The sequence below is a fragment of the Parasteatoda tepidariorum genome, chromosome 7 (assembly GCF_982258835.1).
Source record: "Parasteatoda tepidariorum strain Cologne lab strain chromosome 7, Ptep-v5.0, whole genome shotgun sequence".
Classification (NCBI taxonomy): domain Eukaryota; kingdom Metazoa; phylum Arthropoda; class Arachnida; order Araneae; family Theridiidae; genus Parasteatoda; species Parasteatoda tepidariorum.
The window spans coordinates 64,737,722-64,764,230 of record NC_141761.1 but is presented as its reverse complement, the minus strand read 5'-3'; the positions used below and the strand labels follow the sequence as shown (position 1 = coordinate 64,764,230).

Sequence of the window (26,509 nt, the reverse complement as noted above, 5' to 3'; positions counted from 1 at the left end):
AAGCAATATTCGTCAGTGGATTGAAATATATTGAATATCAGCAGCATGGTCAAAGGTAAAATCATCTACTTTATCACGATCTTGGAGAAAGATAATATCGCTTGATGAGCAATCTTCTTCAGATGTTCAAGAAAAATAAGAAAACAGTATTCTCAAACAAGCAAAAGAAATCTGAGGTTTCGAAATTCTTGACGAAGAAAATTTTGAAGATTGGTTTCAAAGTTATGCATGTGAGCCTGACTTCCAGTATTTGACAGATGAAGACATCGTTATGTTGTTAAATCAAATAGGGATGATAGTAACTGATGCAGAAGATGTAGTAAATGAGGGAAATACAATTTCTATTTCTGCTGCTCTGTGGAAATTTGATTAGATTACATGGGAGGATTTGATTACAGTGACATTACTGCGGTTCGTAAAACATATGACGAAGACGATTACACAATTTTTTAAAATGAAAATTCCTAGTTTGATGTTATACAGCATGCAAATGTCAGTAATTTTCATATTTTTTTGTACTGATATTGATTTTTTCTCTAATTAAAAGAGTTTTCGGATTCTCCGTGTTTTTCGATTCTCCGTGCTCCCTGTCCCGGTGGCGACTTTACACATTGTCGACTCCCGGGCACTTCTTTGGCACCGTATTTCGAAATTCGCCAAGTCGGGTTTCAAATTTTCTCGCGAAAAGCTTCGAATATTAATTCGCGCATGTTTCACTTGCGACATACGATTTAAAAAAAACGCATGAGTGAACATGAGGTGTGAATAAATTTAGCTGCTTTAAAAGTTTTTGTGCATTATCATTATCTTTTTATTCGGACTTCCTGAAACACATATTTATTTCTTACTTTTTTATATCCTTTTTAGGATAAAGTTTTGTTGTGGGTGTGGGATACATGAGTAGAATATAGCTTTATAATTATTTTTATAAATTTATTGCAAATAATTTATGGTGTCTTTTTCAAGCATGTGGACGCAATATTCAATAATGCAGCAGGGTTTTGTACCTTATTGTTTAGTTTTTAAAACCTTTAATTTAAGTAACTACACAATTTATGAGTTTTAAGCATTTTCATTTTATATACGTGTAATGATGAGGAGATTGTTGCTGTCAGCTTTATACATGAATTTATTCTTTTTTACTTTTCTGACATTGATATCTATGATTAAATTTGATGTAATGATTCCCATTTGCAGTGCGAATAATATTTGCTTCCAAACAATTGTACTTAGATTTGACACTTTTTTGTAAATGTTATGTCCCAAACGATAAATTCCTTTATACGTATTAGCCAACTCCACAGCTTTGGTAGCCAAGACTCAAAAGTAAGATTTTTATTACCAAATAAGAAACAATTATTGCCATTCTGCAAGGAACAAATAAAATAAAATAGGTCATACAGTTTTCAGACACACAAACTGCATGACAATCTAAGAATAAATGTTTGAACTTTTAAAGCAAATTACATACAATAAAAGCTATTGTGTGAAAAAAAATTAAAAAACAAGTTGTTACAAATGAGACTATTGTATGATTCCAGCAACTTAAAAATTCTTTTGGAATTTTAAAGACTAATGAATACTATTAAATAATAACAGAAAAGTTTTCTGTGCCTCTTTTGTCTCATTTTTGAAGCAGAATATAAATTAAAATACACATTTCACTTTTACTGATCCTGCTTTTCTCTGTATCGTTCTTATTAAAAAAGATGAATCGTATTAAATTACGTTACATTAAGTTAGTAAATGTGTTTTCGCACTTAGGAGGAAAAAAGGCCTAATTTTAGATTGACAATAAATGTAATAATTTTCATAGTATTTTTTCCATATCTTATTTAGAAGCCCAAAAATTGAATAAAGAAATTATAAAATATATATACCAATTGTTGAGTTATAGAATCTAATGAGCTAAAGTTGTTATAAAATTATGAATAAAAAGTTACAAGATGGATAAGTTATGAAATTAATGAAGCATAGAATGAAAGGATAAATATATGTAGCAAAATATATGATAAAATTAATTAGGAAACAATTAAAACGAAGGTGAGTAATTTCAGATATATACAAATAATAGTGATAGAAGCAAGAAAAATGGAAAATATCGGAATTTTCCCTGACAAACTTAAGAAACATTAAAAAAAGTTGAGCAGCCACAACTTTAAGTTAACGCACTTAGGAGGAAAAAAGGCCTAATTTTAGATTGACAATAAATGTAATAATTTTCATAGTATTTTTTCCATATCTTATTTAGAAGCCCAAAAATTGAATAAAGAAATTATAAAATATATATACCAATTGTTGAGTTATAGAATCTAATGAGCTAAAGTTGTTATAAAATTATGAATAAAAAGTTACAAGATGGATAAGTTATGAAATTAATGAAGCATAGAATGAAAGGATAAATATATGTAGCAAAATATATGATAAAATTAATTAGGAAACAATTAAAACGAAGGTGAGTAATTTCAGATATATACAAATAATAGTGATAGAAGCAAGAAAAATGGAAAATATCGGAATTTTCCCTGACAAACTTAAGAAACATTAAAAAAAGTTGAGCAGCCACAACTTTAAGTTTTAATAAATATGATTTGATGTTATAAAAAATAAATTAACTACACGAAAATAGTAGTGAATATGTCATAGATTTGTTTCTTTATGTCATGACTTTACTAAAAATATTTTTTCTCCTTGTTTTCATAATAGCACGCATTTTACAGAAAAAATTTGAACAAATTAAATGAAAATATTTTCAAATTTTTTTAAGGACTCACTTATGAAGAAAATATTGTCAATCAAAAGTTGTTCAGTATAAAATATATGCAATTTTTTAAAGATATTGTAAGCATTTTGAAGAATACATATTTTTTCCAAAATAGAAACAATTGAAAACACATGGTAAAAATGAAGGAAATAAAAATAATTATTTTTCAAACTGCGTAAATTTTTTTTTAATACTTTTATCTTCAAAAATATGTACACTTAATAATGTGATGATTTATATAGGGGATTATTTTTGTAAACTTTGTTTATTAAGATATTCAAAAGAAATTGATTATTCTGAATATATAAATATTTTATTACTCCAGATTTTTATTTAATTTACAAGAATAGTTTCTATTTGAAATTTTTTTAAACCGAAATATGTATGTAATTAGCTGAAATAATTGTGTGTATGTAACTTTTTCTTTATAGAAGGACGAAGTATTTTGATCTCGTTATTTGAATTTTTTTAGTCTTAAACGAGGATAAAATTTTAACTTAATTCAACAAGCAACTTTTAAAAATATCCATGAGCGCAAAGATTCGTGTATGACTTTTGCGAGTGCTGTATTGCGGCGAGCGTAGGGGTGCCTCTGAGTGAGGGTTACTAGATAAGGCGGTGAAACAGATGACAAATAAAACCGCGCGAGTGGAGGTGCCCGGGAGTCGACAATGTGTAAAGTCGCGTCCCGGTGATTAACCCGGATAATCGGGAGTGCACTGTATTAATTTTTAAAAATCACAATTTCACTTACAGCTGACTTTTCCTTTAAAAGATAAAATGGAAATAAATAAGGGGAAAAAAGTAAAAAAAAGTTAATTATATACAAATAAAAATTCAGATAGAAAAATTATGCAACTTGTGAGAAAAATAAAATCAAATCTTTTTTTTTCAGTATTTTTAAATTTATTTCTGTAATACTGTAAGCTTCAGGAGAAACTCAGGGGCTCCTATGTTATATAATATTTCTCAACATATTTTGTTGTTTGACAATTTCTGAATCAAGAACATTCAGTTCTGTTGCAGCAGTTTTCACCAATTTAGATTTTCTAAATTTCAAATAATCTATCTTTTTTTTTATTAGTTTTCTAGAAATTTCAGCTTTTTTATTCTTTCGTTTTTCTTTTTTTTTTTTGGCTTCTAATGCATGCCTTCATCTTTCTTGTTCTAGATCCTTTTACAGCATCTAGCATCTTTTCATTAATGTAAATGTTTTTTAGTCCATTTATAAACGAAACATAATCATACACACGCCTTTGTGAAATAATAGTCTTCATTGAGGTTTTCAACCAATAAGCTTTTATTGATTGAAAACCCCCCTTCAACTGTTGCGTTACCATGAGAGAGGATAAGAAAATTTTTTTATAACCTCCCACAAATTGTAACATTTTTTTTCTCTGTGCAAATATTTCGAAAAAAATTATCTAATTGTTGTTCTTCTTCATTTACGTCGTACTAGAGCTGCACAATGGGCTATTGGCGACGGTCTGGGAAACATCCCTGAGGATGATCCGAAGACATGCCATCACAATTTTTGATCCTCTGCAGAGGGGATGGCACCCCCGCTTCGGTAGCCCGACGACCTGCTCGCGAAGTCGAGCACTTTACGGTAGAGCAGCTTAACGAGGACCAATACCACACACCCTCGGTCCCTACGCAGGCTGATCCAAGTGGTCACCCACCCGCACAATGACCGTAGCCAGTGATGCTTGACTTCGGTGATCTGTTGGGAACCGTGTCTTAACGATCAGTCCACTGCGGGACAAAAATTATCTAATATCTTTTGCTGTGGATTAAACTCTAAGAAACTCTTTTGCTCTTCTTTTTTTTTGGCAGCATCACAAAACAGTAAAAATTCCTTTTTTGATTTTTCAGCTGTTGTTTCAGCTACTATTGTCTGTAAACCAGTTATTCACACAAAGAGCAATAAACCTAGCAACCCTATCAAAAATTCCTTATCATTGGATAAACAGGAGGAAAATTGCTAACAGGACAGGTTCTACCAGGGAAAAGGGTATGTTATTATGAGGAAATTACATATTTTGAATTACAGAATTTTTCCTTGAAACTTTATTTCTGCCTGTCAGTCTTTGAATGAACTATAGTTTTTTTTATTTTCCTAACTTTATGAATAAGTAAGAAAAATCCTGACTATTTCCTGACTTTATGAATATGTAAGAATAATCCTGACTTTTTAACTTAATTTTAGAATAGCCTGACTTTTGCAGGTTTTCCTGACCGTGTAGGAACCCTGTAAGAATTTTTCATGACTGATAAATTTTCCAAAGTTACTATTTTCTCCGAAAAAAAACCCAATAAATTTAAACAAGCATGATAATAACATTGTAATGAAAGAGTTTTGTCCCCTGTCCTATAGTGTATGGTTATGGACTCTTTGTTAGTTCGGTTAACTGATCTTGGCATTCCATGTATTGGGTATGCTGATGGTGTTATTGCAGTCAGAAGCAAGCATAGCAAGTCTCTGAAATCATGAATGGTGCTCTGACTTTGGCCTATCTGTTAACCCGGCCATGATAAGTCTTGTAGCGTTCACTAGTCTTAATCTAGGTAATGTGTATTACCTAGTCTATAGATTGGAACTCACTAAAAATGTCAAGTTTCTCAGGAAACTTAACTGGGGTTATCATCTAGAATACTGTATCAACAAGGCCAAGAAGATTTTCTGGTCTTGCAGAAATGCTATTGGTAAAATCTGGGGATTATCCTGAAGCTTAGACTGGTATGGAAAGAATATTCCAAACACTTGTCATGGGGTTACCTTGTTTCACAAGTGGCGGATACTCTCTCTTTTATTATTTCTATTGATTATATGTCACTAAGGAATGGATTTCACAAGCCCTTCAAGATCCATTTTCTTACTAGCATAGCTGCAGACATGGATAGGAAAAATTCCAGATTTTACGAAATATAAAATTCATGATGATTGTTGCGTAATGTATTAAATATTTTACAGATAGGGATTTTTAGTCATCAAAATAGAAAGACTGCAACATTTTCCAGTTAGTCGACCGGCCTGTGTAGGGGGCAGGGAATTGTCCTTGCATCAGAAAGGTTCTGGGTTCAAATCCCGGGCAAGGCATGGATGTTCATTCATTCTCTGTACTATCTGTCCTCACTGTGGGAGCGAAGTTGGCCCACCTAATATGGTGCCCCTGAAAGAAAGGCCAACAAAATCGCCCTGTAAATGCCTGAATTGACGGATGTTAACACAGTTGCGCATTGGAAAAAAAATATATTTTCCAGTTATGATTGAAATTAAACATAACTACTTGAAATGTTATGCTTACTTAAAATTTCAAATATTAATAGGCATTTAATTCATCAAAGATAGATATAAGATTTTTTTATTTAATTTAAAAAGAGTCCTGAATCGTGACTGTCCCAGTGTACGTCAAAAAGAGCTTCATAAACTAAACAGGAACAGTTTGAGGAAGATAATTGATCTTCTCACTACATCCTTAGGAGACACCTATAAGCAGGGTTCATACAGAGATCAGAAGAAGAAATCGCACTCTGCCTATACGTAATGGGCATTGAATCTTATCCTCTCTGCAGAGGTTGTCATCTTGAAGAGAACAACATATAGAGGAGCCATATACAGAGGAGAACATCACAACATATTCTTCGTGATTGTGAGGTTTATTTTGCTCAAAGATTTGAGCATTTCAGGCAACACTGCATTAAGGCCTGGGAACAGCAAGATGTTCCTGTAAGGTGTTTGCTGAATTTTATTTCAGCCATAAGGCCTTCTTATTAATCATGATTTAGGGTTCAGGTACAATAAACCTCTGGTCGATGTGCCCTACTCTTTAGAGATGCACAGCCTCTAAATCAGTTAATTTTAATAAATAAATATATATATTTTACATTAATACATAAAAATATAAATTTTCTGTTGATTTCAAATTTCAAAATTAAATTATAAGCATTTATGGAAATTTGAAACTTATCATTGCTGCAAACTTTTATTTAGCATTATTTCATATTGGGGTAATATCCTCCTATGTATTGAAATGAAACTTAATAGTTCTTCTATAAAGCATGGAGAAACTCAAAACCTTTCTTATAGTGCTGCTGTTTTAGATAAAAATTTTGTCAGTTAGAGAAAGTTCCCATATCATACTTAAAAAAAGTAATTTTGCTAAGTTAAAAAAAATAAACAAAAAAAAGAAAGAGAGAGAATGAAGTTAAACTTTGATTTAATTATTTTTCAGTAGTTAATGATTTCTAGTTAATGATGTACAGAACAAGAAAGTGAACACCTTATAAAACTCCTGACCAGATTTTCACCCAACAGTACTTAATCCTTATACAGTCGAACCCCGCTATAGTGAACCTGGGATATAGTGAACACTCGGAGGTAGTGAACTTTTTTTTAGCAATCCCGTCCGTATTCCTATTTAAATAATGTTATTTTTAACGCTTATAGTGAACAGCTTAGAACTTGGAAACTCGGTTATAGTGGACTCAAATTTCATTTCTTCAAATATCTTTTTCAGTCCTCCATCTTTAAACTTGTAGGTGTTGGGACTGAAAATGAATGCATTCCTATAAAATGTGTCATATTACTCTCCTTTATGCTTATCACTTTTAACTATACTGTAATAAATGTCAAACAGATCATTTATCTTTTACTTCCCCCTCCCTGACAGGCCTCGCTTTATCTCTTTTCCCCAAGCTTGCTTTACAACTAGTTAACTTGGCCACTTGGAATTTTCTTATCTGTTCAAACCATATTCTTTACAAATCACCCTTTGACAATCAAGAAGGGGAACAATTTAACTCATTCTACAGCTGCTCTCTTCATATTCTTACATTATCTATTTGAGACAAGATTTTTATTTCAAAAGCAGTGAAAATGGCAAATTCTCTAAAGAGAAAAGCGTTTTCGATAGAGGACAAAGTTAAAATTGTAAAGCGTATTGATGATGGAACCAATCAATCGACACTGTGTAAGGAATTTTCCTGGTCAAAATCTACAGTTTCAAACATTTAGAAAAATCGAAGTGCAATTCTTGCGGCATATGACAAAAACATGGTTTCATCGGAAAAACTGCGTGGAGCTGAAAGAGAAAACGTAGAAGATGCTTTGTTAAGATGGTTCGAAATCTTGTTCAAAATGTAAAAATCTTGCATTCTTTGCACATTGTAGATACAGGGTTCTACTTTAAAAATAAAATTCAAGTACTTTTTAAGACTTATTATAAAATTCTCGAGGACTTAAATTTCAGTAAAAGATAGACTAAAATTTAACATTTTAAACTAAAAGGTTTTGACGATAATAGTTAGTTGAAGATAGATGTCAGACGATAATAGCAGTACTGAAAAATAAGACTTCCATTGCTCTCTCTCTTGATTTCGGAAAGTGATCTAAGTATAAAAAAAGCAAGGGTGATTGGCATCAAGTCAAGAATAAAATTCATGATGCATAAAAACGTTGGATTTGAATTTTGCATATGGCCTATTTTAAGCTAGGTATACAACCTCTGAATAAGCAAAGATTCGGGCAGAGGACAGGGGAGGGGGATGTTCTATATAATACTGTGATATTAATTAGATACTTAAAAACAACTCTGCCGGGAGATTTTTATTTAATAATTAAAGTGGCAGAAGCATTTAGACAGTGAAATTTAAATTGTTCTTAAATGTAATTTGAAATTTTGACCACTTTTCTATTAAAGAAAATTAATTATTGGATGTTGCGGCTTAATTATAATTTTAAATTTATTATCGGTCAACCATTTTAAATTGAAACAGTAGCCAACTTTCAACTCAATATCTTCTGACAGATTCTTACTAACAATTTTGGTCACTTTAACTGTTTTTTTAATTAACCACTCACACTTGAATAAAATTTTTTTCAGTAGCATCAATCATACGCACTTGACATGGTCACATGAATACGAATCGCAACAAGTAGTTTTCAAATCGCGTATAAATACGAAAATCGATGTTTGATATTACAACATCGATGTTTGATATTGCAAAACATACATAAAATCCTAAAATCAAACAGTATGTGTCATCATCTGAAAGGAGTCATTCTCTCACACTTACGCGCGTCAAAAGTTAATCACAGAAATGCTAGAAATAGGTCTGTTTTCCTGAGTTTTCGATACTTTTCAAGGTAATTTTGAATTTTTCAAGGATCTATTATCATTTTCAAGTGCTTCTAGGGGTTCTTGAAAATCAAAATGAAATTCCAAGTACTTTTCAAGGACGCGGGAACCCTGTAGATAAGAAAATTGATGAACTCAATTTAAAATCAAATTGTGTTCAATCAAAAATCACAAATTTTTTTTCATAAAAAGTGAAAATAAAACTAATATTTAGTGGCGTAGTTACTTTTTCCATCAATTTTTGCTTTATTATCTATTAATTAGTTAATAATTTTTTAAATAACTTATACAAAATTGCAAAGCCAATTTTCAATCATTCAACTGTCTTATGCAAAAAATATTCTTCAAAAAATTTGGATATAGTGAACCATCGGTTATAGTGGACACATTACTGAGTCCGCAGACTGTTCACTATAGCGGGTTCGACTGTAGTATAAGAGCATAACTTAAAATACACAGTTTTAATTAGCACAGACGATAATTAGCAGAGACAGTTAATTAGCACAGACAATACCTTCACAAAATTAGAAACATACTAAAACTTTCTGAGCTAACATCCCCCCCCCCAAAAAAAAATTCATGTCTATAAAAATTAGGTTCCCCTTTGAATGCCATAATTTTGTAGAACTCTACACAATTCCACCAAAGTATTTCAACTATGCATGTTTAAAGTGTTTTAAATTAGGAAGATGAAACAAAAATTTATTTCAAATGCTTACGTCAGTATTTCCTGCAAAGAAATCAACAAATGCAACATTTCCATACTCCTCCATAGCTTTTCTGACATCGTCACGTTTAATCGATTCATCAGTTATTCCAATAATTTTCAGTAAGCAACCTTTGGGTGTATCTTCTTTATCCTACAAATAATACAAAAGTTATACATAAACTGTTGGCAGTACAGTTTCGATTGAGGCGCACACTTTGGAACACCTCTCTGTAAAAGGCTCGTAAGAGCTGAATTTGGAGAGTTTTTATTATTTTTCAAAAAAGAAAAAAAAAAAATTTTAAAAAAAATTATAAATAAATAAAAAAAATAAATCGGGACAAATCTGAAAAAAGGTGGAAAATTTGTAAAAACTTTCGAGAAATCAGGAAGAGTTGCCAGGTATGCAACATTAACTTTAAAATGAGCTAATTTTGATGGGAGAAATTTGACATCAAATGTAACTAAGTTCTCAATAATATGAGAGTTTGGTAGTAATTTCAGGAAAAAATGGCATTTTGGGGCCGAAATTTCATTTTGAAACAACTTGAGCAACTGCTCCAATCCCGGAAATAGTGCATTTAACAGTTATCACAGACATTTTAAACACACGTTTTAAAACCTGTAATCGTTAATTCGATTTTCTAACGGAGAAGACTATCTTGCATTCACGAGGGTCTTCAAACTCAATTGGTGCAGATTATCCTGGAAATCCATGAAGTCTTGCAGATTGTATCCCTGACAGTGAAAAATTCATTGCACGGATTTCCACAATGCGCAAGATTTTACCCCAGATCCGGAAATCTTAATGCAGGAGAAAACGTGAGAACAGTTTGCAGCTATGGAAATTACTTTTTTAAAAACAGTCTTTTGAAACTTTATTACAAGCAAGTTTTATAAAATCAAAGTTAGTCAAAAAATCAACTGACACGTTAAATAAAATACGAGTAAAACAAAACAATATAGATGCACTAAAAATTGTAAATATACTGAAAAAAGAAATAACACTCTCTAATATCTATGCAAAATTTCTTTGTTCTTAACATTTAAAAAAAAATTAATCGGAGAAGAGATGAAAATTATGCTGTTAATAATTACTTTTTCACCGGCCTCTTTTTTCTTTGCCTTCTCCCTGAAAAAAAAAATGCAGATATTATTTAAACATAAAAACAAACTGGAAGTTAGAAATTAGAGCTTTTTAACTTACGCCCTTAAATTTTCAAAAAATTCATCTTTTCTCTTCACATAATCTTTTCTGTAATAATTAAATGATAAATAATGTAATAATTAAATAAGCACCGGAAAATGAAAAAACAGAATTAGCTCAAATACATACTTTCGTTCTTTTAACATTTCTGTTTTGTCAAACTTTATTCCTTTTTTCTCAAAAAATGAATCACAGTCAGCTTGAGTCTCGAAAGTGGCAAAGACTGAACCCTACAATTGTTAAAAATCAACCATGAATAAACTAATACTTCAAATCGACATGAAACAACACGGTTATTTTTTTTTTCTAATTTACAATGAACAATATCAAAATAACCTGGGAAGCAAGGTAAACCAAAACAATGAATAACTAAAATAAAAATCATGACTTCATTCTAGAAAAAAAAAATTATTACCAACTGATTTTTAGCCTAGATTAAATTGGTTTCAGAAAATTAAAAAAAAAATAATCCCAGATTTTTTCATTTTTACTTTTAAATTAAATTTTTATTGAGTTTGAGAGAAACCCATTTTAAACTTCATAAATTAAGAGTTTGAATATTGCAGCAGGACTTGCAGCACACAGAGTTTATAGATAAGTAAAAAAAAAAAAAACTGTCAAGCACTGTAAAATAATTTTTAAGGACTTTTAAAAAATATAATAATTAGGATATGCGCACTAATAAAAATATTTTTCTTTCGAATGTTGAAAGTAATTCATGCACACATTAACAAAGTGCAAAATAATTTCCGGACTTTACATATACTCCAACACAGAACTATTTTCTTGATTCTATTAGGCATCCTAAATACAATTTGTAAAAATTATATTAAAAAATCAACATAAAAACCATTTATGATTGGTAAATTCCTATAAATTTTCCTCACATATTCAAAAACAATTTTGCTATTGTATTGTAAAATTTTGTCCAAATTTAAAAAGTCATAAAAATCATTGTTCATAGTTAAATTTTAACTTGAATTTAACAAAAACATGCATTTAACAGTACTAGCACTAAAAGCTATTTTCATTATAACATTTTCAACTAGCTCATACACAATAAAATTTCAGAGGGGAAAAAGATGTTTCATAAAAAAATAAAGGTCTGTTAGAATAAATTTACGATAATGATTGAATTTCGACTTCCTGTAAAAATTACAGAGGGAGAGCCTTACTGTTTCATTCTAAAAAACTGAGCTAAAATAAAGCTCGCTTAGATATGGCGTAAGTGACTGGTTAGGCTTACCATACCGCACTATATGACCAAACACATGCTACCTATTCATAAAAGACAGCTCGCAGAAAAGCCCGTCATTTCAATAGATTGCACTGAGAACAGAGCTTGCACGGTACTAGCACCTTTTCTTCCACCTCCATTAAGGATCGAGTTGCTGAAGCTCCTATTACCCAGTGTTTTTACTAACTGGGTGGGAAGCAAATTCTTCTATATCATAATAACAATCCGAAGGGGTGTTCCATTGCAAGTTGAAATGCGTAATTCATCCGTGATTTGTCCCTTTTTTGCGGGGATTTAAAAAAAAAAAAAGTTTTAAGAGGCAGAGAGAGGAGAATCTTAGAACTTGTTTTTTTAAAGTATTTTTTTTCTTAAAGTTAAATATGTGAAAGTACTGCTAAAAGATAGTAAATTTACCCCGGACAGACCCCTGTTTACACACAATATTAATTACATTCAATATTGAGTGGTTAACTTTATTTTGTAAATTAATATTCACTTCAACTATTTAAGGAAAAAAAATTCAAAATTTCAATTTATTTAACAATTATTTCAAAAGGTCAAACAGTGTATTTTTTATAAGATTTAAATAGTTATTTATGAAAGCATTTTCAGCAAACGATTAACAAAGATCAATATTATTGATCATACCGAATTTATAAAGATATGTAAAGAATTAAGCAAACTAAGAAAATTTTAATAAATTCACATTACAAATTTAAGTTAGTGAATGGCCCCTAATAAATTTTATGAATAAAATTGCTACTTGGTTCAGTAATTCTTTTATAAATGATTAAAAGAATTTTTAAATTATTTTGTCCTTCCCTGTGTAGGAAGTCAAGTAACAAAAAAGAAAAAAAGAGCTGTAGAGTATTTTTGCTGATGAAAATGTCATATCACATTGTGATTCAAAGTAAACATAGACAAATAGTGACTAAATACTAAGACTCTAAAAACTAAAAAAAATATGCACTTGAGATGAATTACTTACATTAAGCTAATGTAAGTAATTTAACCATATTAAAAATGTAGTAAAGTAATGCAATGAGCTTAAAAAAATAGGAACATTATTAAGGCCAATTAATTGCATCAATTATTAATTTAAATATTACCTTAAAGAAGAATTTGTCTCCCTGTCTACGTTTTCGCATCATAACATTCTCTACTTTATAGTCCTTAAAAAAATCAAGAACTTGATCTAATGTTGTTTCTCTCTTGAATCCTTTCTGAAAAGATATACATGAAAAGATATCTTGAAGCTAGATATACAAAATATGAAAAAGCATTTTATTTTAAGCACTTTAAATCAAAAAATCTTTCCTTCATAAACTCATATGAGCTTCTTAAAAAATTCACACAAAATGCCCTCATACTTCCTATTCCCATTATAAAATTATAGTGAGGGTTGCCAAAATTTTCTAGATAATATAAGCAAGATATAAGTATTTAAAATAATATATATATATTTTGATGTATTGTGCACATGTTTTCTAAATTTTTTCTTAAATTTTAAAACAACGATTTTGTGATTTTAAATTACTCCAAAAAGTTTGTCGAATTTTACTGAATGGCAAAAAAATAAGACCAAAAAAAAAAAACATTTTTTTTTTTATAAAAAGGTTTAGGCCTGCAGAAATATTTATACTAGATTATGAAATTTAATGCAGTCAGTGAATTACATAAATATCGAAAAAATTCTCAATAAGTCTTTGGTGGGAACTTTTTAAAAAGTTACTCTACATTCATTAAAACTTTCATACCACATATAATGATCTGTCATCCATTTCTCCTCTATCTACATTTTCCGGAACAGGAGCTCTTCGACGAATTTTAGTACAGTCATCACTAACCTGAGATAGAAAAATGAATTTTTACATTGACTTTAATAGCAATATCTAGCCTTTAATTTTTTCTAATTACAAAATACTAAAATAATTACCTCCATCAATTGATTGGGAGATTTTTTCAATGCAGCAGATATGGTTTCAAAGTCAACGTTCATTTGCTGAAAAAATAAGAATTAAAAATGCATTATATTTAAGGGGAAAAAAACAAAAGGAGAGAAAAAATATTCTTTTAATAGCTCATTTGCATGAACAAAGAAGCTAAAGTTTCATAATCTTATTTCTCTGTAAAGAGAATAGCTCTCTAATATCAGAAATGAAAGTAAATACTATGATAGTATATATGCTGTGCAAGTTCATCTGTTATAATTGCGACCTCCAATGACAAGATTTCAAAGAATCTTTCAAATCAAAAAAGCAGTAAAAGGTTACCTAATGTTTTCCCCATAATAATTTCCTTTGAATTTGAAAATTAATAATTTTGTAAAAATTCGTAAATACATCAAACAGGAGTGATTATGAGAAAAGGCGAAAAATTTTAAGCCCAAAGAATCGATATAAATTTATACATAATATATGCTTCGTATTTACAGTACCGTCTTTACGCATGGGCACTCCCGGGCAGTGCCCGAGGGCCCCAGGCACTCAAGGGGCCCTTGAGAATCTTACTTTTTATAAATTGTATTAAAAAGAAAACTAAGACTAAACAAAATTACTTTATATATATTTTTAAAATAAATATATTATAATGTATAAAGTGTGTAGTTAGTTTTTCTTTCTACAAATAGTGATTTATTATTTTGGCAAACAACAATAATTTGAATATTTTATCACCTGGGAATCTTAAAAAGGCAACCGAAATCTATTTCTTTATATTCCAATGAAATTTTTATGTGAATTCAGGTTTTTTTGGGTCTACTAAAACCAAATTTAAACACATTTATTAAATCAAATGATTTTAGTTCGATTTTAAGCAGTGCGACATGCTATAATGGCCCAAAACATTTCTTTGCCCGGGGCCCTGCATGCTGCTAAGACGGCCCTGCGTATTTAACATAATTTTTTGAAATAAGATCTATAATTACCTACCAATGAAGAATACCAAACTTTTATCATAACTAATTTAAGAAAAATCTTAGTGCTTAGAAATGTTGTATTTTTAAAAATCGGGTGAATGGGAATTGCGAAACTGGATTTTAAAACTGCATGAATATGAATAACGAGATTGGATTTTAAATTTGGGTCAATATAAAGTCCAATATAGGATTTCAAAAACACTTTTATACAAATCGTAATTCAAAGCCTATAAATCATGTAAAAATACGAAAATCGATGTTTGATATTACAAACTTATGAATACCATGTGCAATATGACTTTGAAAACGCGAGAATACGAATGAATAAATTTTAAATGGAATGAATACAAATCATGTTACAGGATTTTAAAAAGGTGTGAACGCAAATTGCAAAAATGTGCAAATAAAAATTGTAACATTGGACTTTTAAAGCTAGTGAATATGAATTCAGGGTTTCCGCTACGGTAGCTTTTTTCGCAAAATGCGAAAAGACCCCTCAAAAATGCTAAAATTCAACAAAGCATTTTCGCTAAAGGATTTTACTAAATTCCATTTAAAAAAAGCTTCCGCGAAAAACCATGACGCTAACATCCATGAAAAAAACTTGATCGAACAAGAAGGAGGAAAAATCTCTTTCGCAAGAAGAACCATGACGCTAGCGTTCACGAAAAAAAACGTGATCAAACGAGATGAAGCATAGCGATCAACAAAAATGGCCGTTGCATTTTCAAACTGTTTTCGGAATCTCCCAGAAGAGATTTTCAGTTTACAGAAACTGAATTACTTTGTGAATGGGGATTATTTAAACACATCTTAATGCAACGATGTAAAAACATGTCATTTAATGAATTACTTTTATTTTTATATACCAATGATGCGTCTGAACAGTACCCATTAATAACTTCTGTTATAGAGTATTGTGCAACAATACCAATGCACACTGTTGACTGTGAAAGGGGCTTTAGCTGCCTTAATTTGATTAAAACTAATATTCGAAACAGGTTGTTAATCAACCATGTAAACAATTTGTTAATGATTAATATTGAGGGTCCTGAAAGTGCATTTAACTTTCAAGAAGCATTTGTAAAATGGGCAAACATGAAAGAAAGGAAGATTGTTAATTATAAACCAAAATGTTTTGATAAATAATAAGTGTTTTTTTTTGTTTTAGTTATTCTTTTTGATATTCTTGTACATTAAGCTATTCTTTGTCCGATAACTTACAGTACTTGTTTGATATAAAGTGATTTTATAAGCCTAATGGCATTTTAGCATTTTGCTAAAACTTTTTTTCAGATTTTAGCTTTTTTGCTAATGAATTTTTAGACTCAGCTTAAACCCTGTATGAATTGCAATATAAAATTTTTAAACCACATACATACAAATCTCTATGTGTAACCTTTAAATTAGGTAAATAAGAAAATCTATGTTTGATTATCTAACTGTGCAAATAGGAATCGCAATGGTAGCAGATTCCAAATATAAAAAATAGAACCAAACGGCACAGTTCCAAATATTCAACACTGAATTCCAGAGTATCCCTAGAATATAATCACCCCTAATCAAACTAAAACTCACAGTACCATTGTATACATTTAAAATTTTAGTACGTTAACACAAAATTAGAAAAGTATTTGAACTAAAATAACAAATTTTGGTTTTGTCATTTGTCTCTTTATTTAAAAAAAAATTATTACTAAATACCTTAGAAGAACATAGTTTGAAACATTGATACTTCTCGACTTAATTAACATTTTACATTTAAAAAAATTATTCATTATCAAAAAGAGAATTATTCCCTTTTTATTTTCAGAAATAAAAATAGAATACACATAACTATTTGAAATATTTTAACATCTTCTCAGCGGTAGAACAATTAGTAAAACCTAAATATAGTTACATTCAATTGTTAGGATCAATATATTTAATATATTGATTCCAACATAAATGTAAAATTTTTTGAAAAATAATTTCTATACTTACATTGTGTAAGTATCAATAAGAATAAAATATGCTACATTATGTTTGTATGTTATCTCATGAATAAAACCATATAACTATGTAAGAGCGATTATAGAAATACTGAAATAGTTATTTTAACTCTCTTATAAGTACTGCCACCAAAACACTTGGAAAACAATCAATTAATTTTTGCATTCACATAATTTGAAGGGCACATAAGTGTGAATGATAAAGGGAAATATTAATAAAATTCTCCAACACAAAATAGATACAGGTAATTTCAAATAATTGCTACAGCTGTTTCAAATGTAAATGCACAAGAGCTCAAACTAATTTTTCAAAAATACCTGTACTATGTATAAACTATAAGAGTATGTTGGGAATAATTATATATATATATGTGTATGTATATCATAAAAACAAACTACAAATAAATGTTGGTTATTATAAACTAGATTTAGTTTTCATGAACCTAAAACATTCGGGAATGATAAAACATCAATATTTCTTAGGAGATAATTTAACTTTGAGTAATTAATAACTTTATAAATACCAATAAATAATGCTAAATGAGCATTCCAAAGCAAAAAAGATGCATGGTGATATGGTGTTAAAAGAGAGAAAAAATAAAAACTAGATAAGTAAAACTCTCCATCAAATTCAATGATTATCTGCATTGCTAAATACTTATCATTTTTTTCACAGTAAAAGAATTTTAACTTGTGATCAGTACTAGATTAGAGAAAGTGGATTTAAAAAGTTTATTTTTTTAAGAAAGTGAGAAACAGAGAAAGAAAAAAAATTACCTTCAGACGTTGAAACCTGACCATAGTTTCTAAAGGAACCCCTTTAAGTACTATTGAGGAAATTAACAAACTAAATATACATACAGATAATAAAAACATGTTCATCTAACAAATTACAAAAATATAGCATACAACAATTCGAAAATAAAAGTAGTTTAATAATATTTTCCAAAAAATTTAAGATAACAACAATGTGTTGACATGCAATTGTGTAGCGATTTATTTTTATATAAATGATTACATCGATACTAACATTTAGTAAAAAGTAAAATTACCAATTGAAAAAATAAAGCTAGAAATTATATTCTTCTTCAGTTAACATACCAGACAATTACTACTTGAGAAACTGTCTGGTTTAGCAAATTAAAACTATTGAGAACATACATTAACATTTAATAAAAACAGTTACGTGATTTATAGCAAATATATCAGTAACATGACCTATTAAATTATTTAGAGAAGGATATAAACTTTTACAATTGGAATCACTATGTTCATATTATAATCTAATCCAGCTAGAGCCCGGCAAAACATATCAATAATTGTGAAGTAGAAATATATAGTAACTCTTTAACATACAAAAATTGCAATTTTAGTTTGAAAAATTACATGATAATTAACAACAGTTTAGATAATTATTTTTCATTTTATAACATAAAAAACAGCAACATTATTTTTTAAAATTTGGATTTTGGTGATCAGTGAACTTTTTTTCCAAAAAAAAATTGAATCACTTTTTATGTTATTGCTTTTGTTGCTATATCTTTTATACTTGCTATATCTTTTTTTTTGTTTTGTTTAATTTCCGATTGCTGCAAATGCTTCATGTTTCACAAAACAAGTAACCAAAAAAAAAAAAAAAATCCTTTAACAAGGTCAAATTGCTTGTGAATGAGGGTTGCTCCAGTTGGGAGAAGTTTCATATATTCTTGTGGTAATAGCAAAACTGACACAAACAGATAGCCCATCTTCAAATATCTTTTGACAAATCCTATTTTTCATTCTTAGCAAGCACAGAATGCAAGTTTTGAATATATTCTCTCCCAGTTTCGCTCCGTTGTAATGCCTAGATATACTAATAATCGTCGAAAGAATAAGTCATATATATAATATTCGATTTTGAAAATGAGAAAATACAAGCTGCGATACAGAAATTTTAAATAGCGTAAATAAAAATCATAACTTTTAGATCGCGTAAATATGAATCGTGTTTATGGAAAACCTTATCTTCTGTGCACAAAAGCGGAGAAAATAGCTAAAATAAGTAAAAATGCAGAAAGATTGGTAGCTATGTAGTTAGAACAAATTAAAACTATTTGACATTCTATGTTAAATCTTGTTGCTAAAATAAAAAATTTAGCATTTGGATAAATAAGGCATCATTTAAATATTAAAAAATACATTTTTAAAATGAATTTTAATACATTTTTAGATTCCTTGTGCCATAACAACTTACAGTCTGAAGAAAAATAAAAGAATACTTTCGGTAAAGTTAAACATAACACAAAATAACTATATAAATTACTACTATTACCTATTATTTATATTCCTGTAATGTTAACAAATATACTAGCTAGATCTTTCACCAATGACTTCTTTTTCCCTTATTAAAAAAAATTATAAAATTCTAATATACTAACTTTACTCTAAAATGTTTTTGTTATTTGGAAAAAACATTCTATAATTTTGGACCGAGGGAAGTCAAACCAAAAAAACTTGCTCTAATGAAATATCCGGCTCTCATAATTTTCTGCACCCTTGCTTACAACATGTAAAAAATAATAGCAAATTTTATTAAAAATATCAACAAAAAATTACTTTTTTGTTAAAATATTTTTAATAAAATATGCTAATAAAACAGAACACTACATTATATTATGTAAACTACACACACAAAAATTCTACTTCACAATTTCTTCGAACAGAAGACTATTTAAAAATCAATAAATATACTACTTGAAAATTTTTTTTAAATAACTTGAGAAAAAGAAATATTAAAAAAAAAAAAAAAAAAACTAAATCTTATGCATTGATAGCAGGATATATATATAATTTCGAAAAAGAAAACAAGTTGTGTAAATATTGCACAAGGGTTAGGAAAACAATGGTAACAGGAAGTTAAAATCTGCAATAAATTAAAATTTGTTTCAAAACAAAAGAAAAGTATAAATAATTTTTAAAACATAAAATTAAACCAATGAAAGGATACATCCATCATCTTTCTTCAATTCTTCTTTTAAAAATTTATCTCTTCCTAAATTGTAGTTTCCAAAGTAATACTAGAAAAATAACACAAAATATGCTATATTGGACAGCAATGCAATCAGGAAAAATCTAATCTGTGCAGATATTCGTTATAATTATTATATAAATTTAATTCATTCAGATTAATATAAATTCATTTAAATTGAAATCCACATTCAACTGAAGTACTTAAAATGGACTTCATGCAAGATGATAACTTATAAATATGAATAAAAATTATAAATATGATTTTTATGATGAATTAAATGTTAAAAATACAATGATGAAGAAAAAATGTTAAATATTATTCACAGCACATTTTAGACATCAAATAACGTTTACACAAATAATTACCTCGTTAAAGACTTGATGTCCTGAGGTGATAAAGGGGCTACTTAAGAGGATGCCATACCCAGAGAAAAAATTTGAACAGGCAAAATCAGTGGTAAGTCTCCCACTCAAGGGGCATCGGCTTTAGGGAGGGGGAAATTGGTACAGTGATTTATAATAGAGTCGCTTAGACTGTATTTGACTGTCATTACTAGAATTCTATTTTAAGTACAGAGCTAAAAAAAGGAGTGACTTCAGTTATTCATAAAAAATAATACTAAACTATAACAACCCATTTGTTGCTTTAAGAATCGACACTTTTGGACAACACATAAAAAATTATTTGTCTCAAAAATGAATATTAAGACATTTTACTTGAAAGACAAGCTGATTAGGAAAAAAAAATGTCCTAAATTTCGTATTATTCACTTCATTTCGAATATTTAATTCTCTGAAAGTTTCTCTGACAGGTAAAATATGCCTTTGATTTAATAATAGGAACATGGAAGGGACTTGCCCGTCTGCTAAGACCTTAGAGGAGGTATTAGGGTAGAAATAGCCAGTCTACTGTTTGGGCTCCGAAAACTTGTTCAAAGATTGAGGGTCACCTTTTTGGCAAAAAATTGATAGCTGGCGGTTACATTGTACAGGAATATTTGAGTACCTGAAGATTTTTCTCACTGTTTTTTTCATTTATTTTGAATGCTTTTCCAACTTTATTCATGATTGTAAAAGATAAGTTTTTAAATCAAAATACATTATAATATGAGCGCTACACTTAAATATTTACTTTAAATCACAAAAAGCTAATAACATACATTAGTTAAATATGACTTTACCAAACAATGAAATAAAAATAATGATTCTTTGAATCGAAGATAGAAACCAAATTGTGAACTGATGTTATAAATTATGCGATTATCATTAATTTTAATCAATGCATAATTTTTTTTAAAATTGAGATTATGTATAATAACAAAAAAATTTAACAGGACAACTAAAATAGCAAAATATTTTGTTTTATTTTTAAAATAAATATTAATATTGCCTATTGTTCTACAATTAGGGCATCTAGTTTGCTTGCCATGCAATAGTAATATATTTTAACCAATGTATACAATAAAAATTTTAATACGTTAACATAAAATGATAAAAGTATTTGAACTAAAATAACAAATTTTGGTTTTGTTATTTGTCTCTTCATCTAAAAAAAGTATTACTAATTACCTTATAAGAACATAGTTTGAAACATTGATACTTCTCGACTTAATATTTTATATATAAAAAAAATTTATTCATAATCAAAAAGAGAAATATTCCCTTTTTATTTTCAGAAATAAAAATAAAATACATATAATATTAATAAATAGCCTAACCTTTGACAACCTATAATAATTAGTTAATAATAGGACCTATCATTAATAATAGAACCTATAATAATCTAGTTAATATTTTCCTGAATAATAAATATACAGTAATAAGTAAAAATATAAAATTTCTTAAATAAATATGAATATACAAACAATTTTTCCTATATAAAAAATAATTTTCTAAATAATGAAAAAAAAAGGTATTCTTCAGCTTATAAATATTATTGAAATATAATTTTATTTTTGATCGAAAAAATGATTTATTACATGAAATGTACTTTTATATATCTTTAAGTTCGCATAACTAAAATATATAATTAAATTCGTTTGAAATTACTAAAAAAAAGTTATTTTAACGCATTAAAATAAGTTACAGAACAAAAATAAGAAGCGACTTGCTTGCAAAATATTGACGAAAAAAAATGTGCCAAAGCTGACGAACATACATCATTAAAATAGATGATGACGCCGTAAAAATATCAGAATATTTATATCAATATAAAATTTAATTGTAATGAAAATACCTACAAATGTTAACTACATTATAATCTATTATTTTAAATAATAGCTATTCTGCTTGTTGAAAACCATAACCTAACATGCTAACAGACAAATTGTAAATTGTTTAAAAGAGAATAAAAAATCTTATTTGTGAAATGTAAAAGGTCCTTTTTTAATGAATTTTTCTTAACATTCATATGCATAGCAGTATTCGACCATTTTTATTGAATTTTATTGTTCAAAACAAAGCTCAGCAATCCACATCCATAGTAAAAGACTGAGGATAGGGTTTACTGGAGAGAAAATCATCCAGAAACCATGTGACAACGTTCTCTGCAACAATAGAAGGAGGACTGCTTCTCTCCATGTAATGCAAATCCCTCCTCTAAGGCTGAGACAAGTGACCCCCCCCCTCGCGAAAAATGGGTGAGTTTTGAATTTTCCACTCTTCCCCCCTTCTGAAATACTAAGCATACTAATGGCGGTAAATTCTTATGCTCAGGTCAAAGAGCTAAAATATTTTCAAACAGTTGCTTTCTATTTCTCGTACTCGCGATACATTTGTTTGGATACCTAGATTCTGTTCTGGGACGCCGTGAAATTGAATTGTCTACAATCAAAATGTGCCAAAAACTGGCTAGAGATGGGGGGGGGGGAATTCACCCTCAAAACAACACGATAACAAATCAGTTCTCATAAGTCACATGACGTAACTTCATAATAAACTACCCAAGAATACTAACATTTCACAAGAAAAATCAATTGAATTTCAAAATTTTCTTTCGCTGACATTCAAATATTTAAGCCTAGTTAGTAAATTACTTGTTGAATTTTAGATTTCTCGACACATATTTAGATTATCATACCTCAAAGAAACAGAATAAATATACTACAAGTGTTTCAATATTGATCAATGAAAATTTTTTATATACGAGATTCAAAAATGTCTTAATATTGATTCTTAAATCCCATTTCTATTAATTTATATAGTAGATTTAAATGCTTAGATTCTTAAATTTCAAGATTCTCTTAAGAACAAAAAGATCTTTATACATTAAAATTTTGAATCGGCCATTGTCTCTAGAACTGTAATTTCATGTCCTAAGTTATACCAAAAGGGCTGTTGTAATATTGGGTAATACTTAATAGGCTACAGTGTATAAATGTAAATATATAAGATATAAATACACAAATTAATATAAATTTTATATTTTAGTGTTAATTATGAAACATAATCTATGCAAACATAATTTAGAAATTTTTTCATAGGATTATAAAACAAATTACTTCTATTTGTCGAATAACTTTTTGTTCCAATTCTGACGGCTTTTCTTGATTTTCAGGAACAGGAATCACTTCGGTACCCATAGTGTCTTTTGAACTAAATAAATATTTTATTAATAAGCTGAAAAAGCAAATATGCAAAACAGAATCAAATATAATAATTAGGGGTCTGTCTAGGTTTTTCTGAGAGGTACCTTATTTAGTGAAAATTAAAAATTATATTAAAAATTCAACACAAAAATATGGATCGATCGTTTCTTACGGGATACAAAAATAAAATTTTAAGAAAAAGTATTTTGTGAAACAATTGTTTTTCCTAAAGTTGTATCTTTGAAGGTTCTGCTAAACAGTAGTAAATTTAGCCTGGACCAGTGTTTTCACAACAGCGCGAGAATCTCGCATATTTTTTTCTTTTCTCGCATTAAAGAATGATTAACGCGAGAAGTTCGCGCACTGAATTTATCAGTTTTAAAATGCACAAATCTCTCGAATTCTGGAAAAAATTTAGTCTTCCACCATTTTGAATAAGACATGAAAACAGCTATGACAAGTGTTGAGAAAAAAAGTGAGTTCTTTATAATAAGTTGTTTAAAGTTATCTCTAGTTTTTGCTGTTAATGAATTAGAATTCGCTGTTAATGAATGTTTACCAAACTCCCTCATCGACAATTTAGAGCAATTTGTAAAAGTTTAAGTCTGTGAAAACTAATCTGGAAGACCTGACAAAGAGTATGAACATGGAAATAACTTCAACGAACTTCACTATTCCATAACAGAAATAAGTGAAGAACCTATGCTGGCAGATGTAGAGGATAGGAAAGTGTCTGCACAATGCTACAAATTTAATTAGTGATTCCGAATAGTTCAGCATCTATTGCAAGGTTATTTAGCCCCCAAGCCGAACTAAAACAAAATATAGTAACAGATCGATTGGTAAGCATTTGAGCAAACCTAATGAGAATAGCTAATGAAAAAGTAGATACAGAACATTTTCCATATGATAATGCAGCAAAAATATTCAGTGTTCAATGGTTTAGAAATCAGAAGATGTTAAAAATTTATTATATTTAAAGAAATATTTTCTTAAAAAGTCTATTCTGGTTTTTTTAAATTTTAGAAATCTCACTTAACTTTTTGAAATCTCACCCTGTTTTTGAGAAAGGGTGAGAAATTCTCTACCATTTTTTTTTCTGTAATGAAAACACTGCTGGACAGACCCCTGATAGTATATAGTATAGTAACTTAAACATTAAAAGATAACATTACAAGCCATAAATAAATCTCTCCCCTTTAACTATCTATCCTATATTAGAAAACATCTAGCATTCTCAATCCTGGAAAACATATATATATATATATATTTATATATATATCTTGCTAGTAGATTTAAGTAGCCTGGGAAAAGAAAGAGAAAATAATGCTGAGAATCAAATTCTCTCTTTTCCTAAGTGCAGGTGTTTGATCAATCTAAATTAAAGCTATGACTGTTAACATATCTTGATAGGAAATACTTGGTTGCATATGCATATTGATAGATAAAAGAATAGACTCTAGCATTAGCTCAATATGACAGACCATTTATCTTCTTTTTGGAAATTTCAACTTCTTAAAACATTATTTGATTTGGTATTATTCAATTCCTTTATTTTTTATAACGTCTTATTTATTTTAATTTGCACAGAATTTTGTAGTTTTTGAAGCATCATTTTTGTCGCCTTCATTGTTTATTTAAAAAATAAACTGAATAGTTTTTTATACTTAATTTAATCTGCACACTAAATAACAATTTTTTCTAAGATGTTGCAGATCAATAATAGAAGCGTCTGAAATAAGAATCTTAAAGAAGAAGATAAAAAAAAAAAAATGATTTCGGCTCAGCACAAATTTAATAATAAATAGCATATCTTTTTTCTTTTTCTTAACAATTTAGAATGATAAACATATGTATATATATAAGATGAATGAATATGAACACAAAATTTTAGCAGGACATAAATGAAAAGGCAATCACATTATTTTTTAAGAATACCGGCTTGACGATAGTAAAAACTAACACGTGTATTATACACATATCCATTAATATTATGAAAGAATTAAAAAAAAAACGAAATCTACTCACATATGACAAAACTTATAGTCAAAAAATACTTGTTTATAATTTTAACAATTTCTCCAATTTTCTAAGGTGCAGATGACGAAAATAGGAGAAATTTTTACAAAATACAGTCCACACACATCAAGCAAGAAGTTGTAGTAGAAGTAATTTGACGATTTGGTTTGGAGTAATTTATTTCATAATTGCGCTTTTAGCTTTCATGGATTAAAGATAGTAAGTTAAGGACAGTGAATTAGCCAGGAGAAAGGCAGCCAATCGGAAAGACAACTGGCTCTGTTCTCCAGTGAAAAACTTGAAATGGCATATTTTTGGGCTGTCAGAATATTATCTTTTAATCACTAAGGTCAGGGACCGTAGAACTGGGGAGGGCAGAGGAAGCATGAGCTACAGGTAACGTAAGTTCTTTACCTATGGCAACACTTTAAATGTTTTCACCATTAGCGTGTGGAGAGTTATATAAAAGGAGGGCGTCCGTTGGTTAATATCTTGATTTTCAAGTAGATTTAAATCTTTTAAGTAAGGAAACTATACTAAACTGCATTAAACATTGTACTGAAATAAAGCATCACGGAAGTTTTAAAAAATATCTTAAACAATTAATTACAAAAAATATTAAGAAACAGAAAAATATCGTAGTACATACATTCCTATACAACTGAAAAGAGGAGGAGAGGGAAGGGGAAACCGGTCAAAAGCATGGAAACGGTCTTTTCCCAGATAGAAACTGTTAACTAATCATTCCGATATAACTGCTACCTAATTAAGGCGATATATCCTTTCTATATATATACGTATAATCTATCTTTGCCAACCGATGGAGAAAATTTTAATTTAAAATAGTCATCCCATCTTTTTTAACAGCGGAGAGGGAAAAAGTGAAGAGTGAAAGGGTGGAAATAGCGAATAAGGTCTCTTATTACAGACGA

At 29.0% G+C, this 26,509-nt stretch overlaps 1 protein-coding gene across 1 annotated transcript in view; it reads right to left on the bottom strand.

The window, feature by feature from the left end:
• The window catches only part of La (La autoantigen-like), a 36,278-nt gene extending 10,545 nt beyond the window's left edge, over positions 1-25,733 (bottom strand). Inside the window, exons 1-11 of the mRNA XM_016068650.4 lie at positions 25,587-25,733; positions 23,472-23,565; positions 19,949-20,018; positions 17,740-17,780; positions 13,991-14,056; positions 13,812-13,901; positions 13,164-13,277; positions 10,947-11,047; positions 10,818-10,865; positions 10,709-10,742; positions 9,624-9,764 (exon numbers count right to left, since the gene is read on the bottom strand). Of these exons, the coding sequence (XP_015924136.1) occupies positions 9,624-9,764; positions 10,709-10,742; positions 10,818-10,865; positions 10,947-11,047; positions 13,164-13,277; positions 13,812-13,901; positions 13,991-14,056; positions 17,740-17,780; positions 19,949-20,018; positions 23,472-23,552 (786 nt within the window). The 5' untranslated portion in view covers positions 23,553-23,565; positions 25,587-25,733. The remainder of the gene's footprint in view (positions 1-9,623; positions 9,765-10,708; positions 10,743-10,817; positions 10,866-10,946; positions 11,048-13,163; positions 13,278-13,811; positions 13,902-13,990; positions 14,057-17,739; positions 17,781-19,948; positions 20,019-23,471; positions 23,566-25,586) is intronic.
• Positions 25,734-26,509: the final 776 nt, after the last annotated feature.